Raw genomic sequence first — 2,041 nt, forward strand, 5'->3', positions numbered from 1 at the left:
ATTGACCTCAAACTTGAACTGCTCCTCGGCACGGGGACGGTGCGTCTTGGCATCAATGAAGGTCACAACATCATCCTTGTTGCCGACAGCAATGGTCTGACCATCAGGACTCCAACAAATGTTGATATTCTCCCCTAAAAGTTGTCAGAGAAAATACCACATATGAATAAACCTCATAAGATCAACAGATATGACAGATAAGGTTTAGCGCTTCACCTTTGGTGCTGACCGTGGCCATGCATTTGGTGGTCCGTACGTCCCAGATGCGGATGGTCTTGTCTCCTGATGCGGTGACGAACAGATCAGGGTTGGTGGGATGCCAGCACAGCTGATCCACACTGTCTCCATGCCCTCGGTAGTTGTTTTCCTTCACCTGATACATGCAGTATAGGTTAAAAAAATTAGCAAGATCACGTCTAATAATGACAAATAACCATATAACCGAAATTATAGTAGTTACAGCTACCATTGTATTACTTCCCTGATAGCTAGACGTCTGTTAAAGATGGCTTCATCTGCAAAGCATCTGCTGTGTACAAAAACATCTGACAGACGTCTTTAAGATGCCAGTTTTACATGCATTCTAAATCATAAACATCTTAAAGACATCTTCTAAACGTCTATTTGACATCTGATAGGAAACGTCCTACAGACGTACTGCAGGTGAGCAAACACTCTAAAAAATACATCTTGCAGATGTTAAATAGACGTCTCCGTGATGTACGTGTGCTATCAGTGGCTCATCTGCAATACGACTATAGACGTCACAGTTACGTCACTTGAAGCTTCGCGCGCATAGTGGTGGCAGAAAAACACTGGGAACAAGTGGAGGGAAATGGGTAAAATCCATGAAATAAGAGAAAAAATGTATTGTTGTGCCTTTGGATGTCAGAATCGGAATGCAAATAATTTTTATATAACATTTGAAGCTAAACGCAGACGCTTTATTGTTCTTGCTAATGCAAGTTTATATCTCCTAGTTCGGACTTTATAACGTTATTCAAGTCAACAATTGCGAGTTTGTCAATTCTGTGAGAAAAAAAGCCAGAAGTGTGGGATTATAAACTAATAAGAAATAATGACGAGTTGAGTTTTCTTACCAGAATTGTGAGATGTAATCTCGGAATTGCAAGAAAAAAGTCAAAATTTAGAAATATGAACTCAAAATTACATTTGTATTATTTTATTCCATGACTTGAATAGGTTAAGACTGCCATTTTCTGCCACCAGATAGGCTCCGCCCACAAACACTTAATCACTGTTCCTATCAGATGTCAAATAGACGTTTAGAAGATGTAAATGCATGTAAAACTGACGTCTATCAGATGTTTGTAACAGCAGATGAAGCCATCTTTAACAGACATCATGCAGACGTACGTGTGCTATCAGGGTTAAATATAAACGATATAACAAAAAGAGTTTTAAAGCTCCTTGATTAGTTTTGAAGTTACCGTGGACATTGTTTGTTCAAAAAAAAACTGCAAGCACGAACTATAACTGTTGCAATGCCGTTTTAATATATAAATGATACGCGCAATCAATCACCATATTTGAATCACTTGTATAATTCAGTGTTTACTGCAGATGATAAACCAAACCTCACCAGTCGGTCTTTCTCCAGGACGAACACGCTGGCGGTTTTGTCAAATGATCCGGACGCCAGTCGTTTTCCATCGCAGCTCCAAGCCACCGAATGCACTTTAGCATTGTGAGCCGGGAACTCTCTGCTTTTGTTGTTATTCCTGAACACCTCCTGCATCTCCTCATGATATGAGGACGCCATGCTTGCTGCTCCTTCGCCGTGTATTTAAGCTGCATCCTGACCCGTAAGTTACTGTCCGCCACCTAGTGTACGGGAGTGACATGACATACTGAAGCCTGAACGATAGATGGATGGAAGCCCATTTCAGCCACAGAAGATAAATAAAACATGCTTTGATAAACATAATTACTAGGGTGTAGGTTTGATTTTGACATTGGTGGGGACATAACAGCAGACAACAACCCCCCCCCCCCCCCCCCCCCCCCCCCCCCCCCACAC

General features: G+C 41.5%; 1 protein-coding gene across 1 annotated transcript in view; it reads right to left on the bottom strand.

Annotated features, from left to right (window-relative positions):
* LOC107571710 (THO complex subunit 3-like) overlaps positions 1-1,877 on the bottom strand; it is a 4,110-nt gene extending 2,233 nt beyond the window's left edge. The window contains exons 1-3 of the mRNA XM_016258042.1: positions 1,604-1,877; positions 217-373; positions 7-134 (exon numbers count right to left, since the gene is read on the bottom strand). Coding sequence (XP_016113528.1) covers positions 7-134; positions 217-373; positions 1,604-1,783 — 465 coding nt within the window. The 5' untranslated portion in view covers positions 1,784-1,877. The remainder of the gene's footprint in view (positions 1-6; positions 135-216; positions 374-1,603) is intronic.
* Positions 1,878-2,041: the final 164 nt, after the last annotated feature.

Source organism: Sinocyclocheilus grahami, unplaced genomic scaffold (genome assembly GCF_001515645.1).
Source record: "Sinocyclocheilus grahami isolate Dianchi unplaced genomic scaffold, SAMN03320097.WGS_v1.1 scaffold1639.1, whole genome shotgun sequence".
NCBI classification, from domain to species: domain Eukaryota; kingdom Metazoa; phylum Chordata; class Actinopteri; order Cypriniformes; family Cyprinidae; genus Sinocyclocheilus; species Sinocyclocheilus grahami.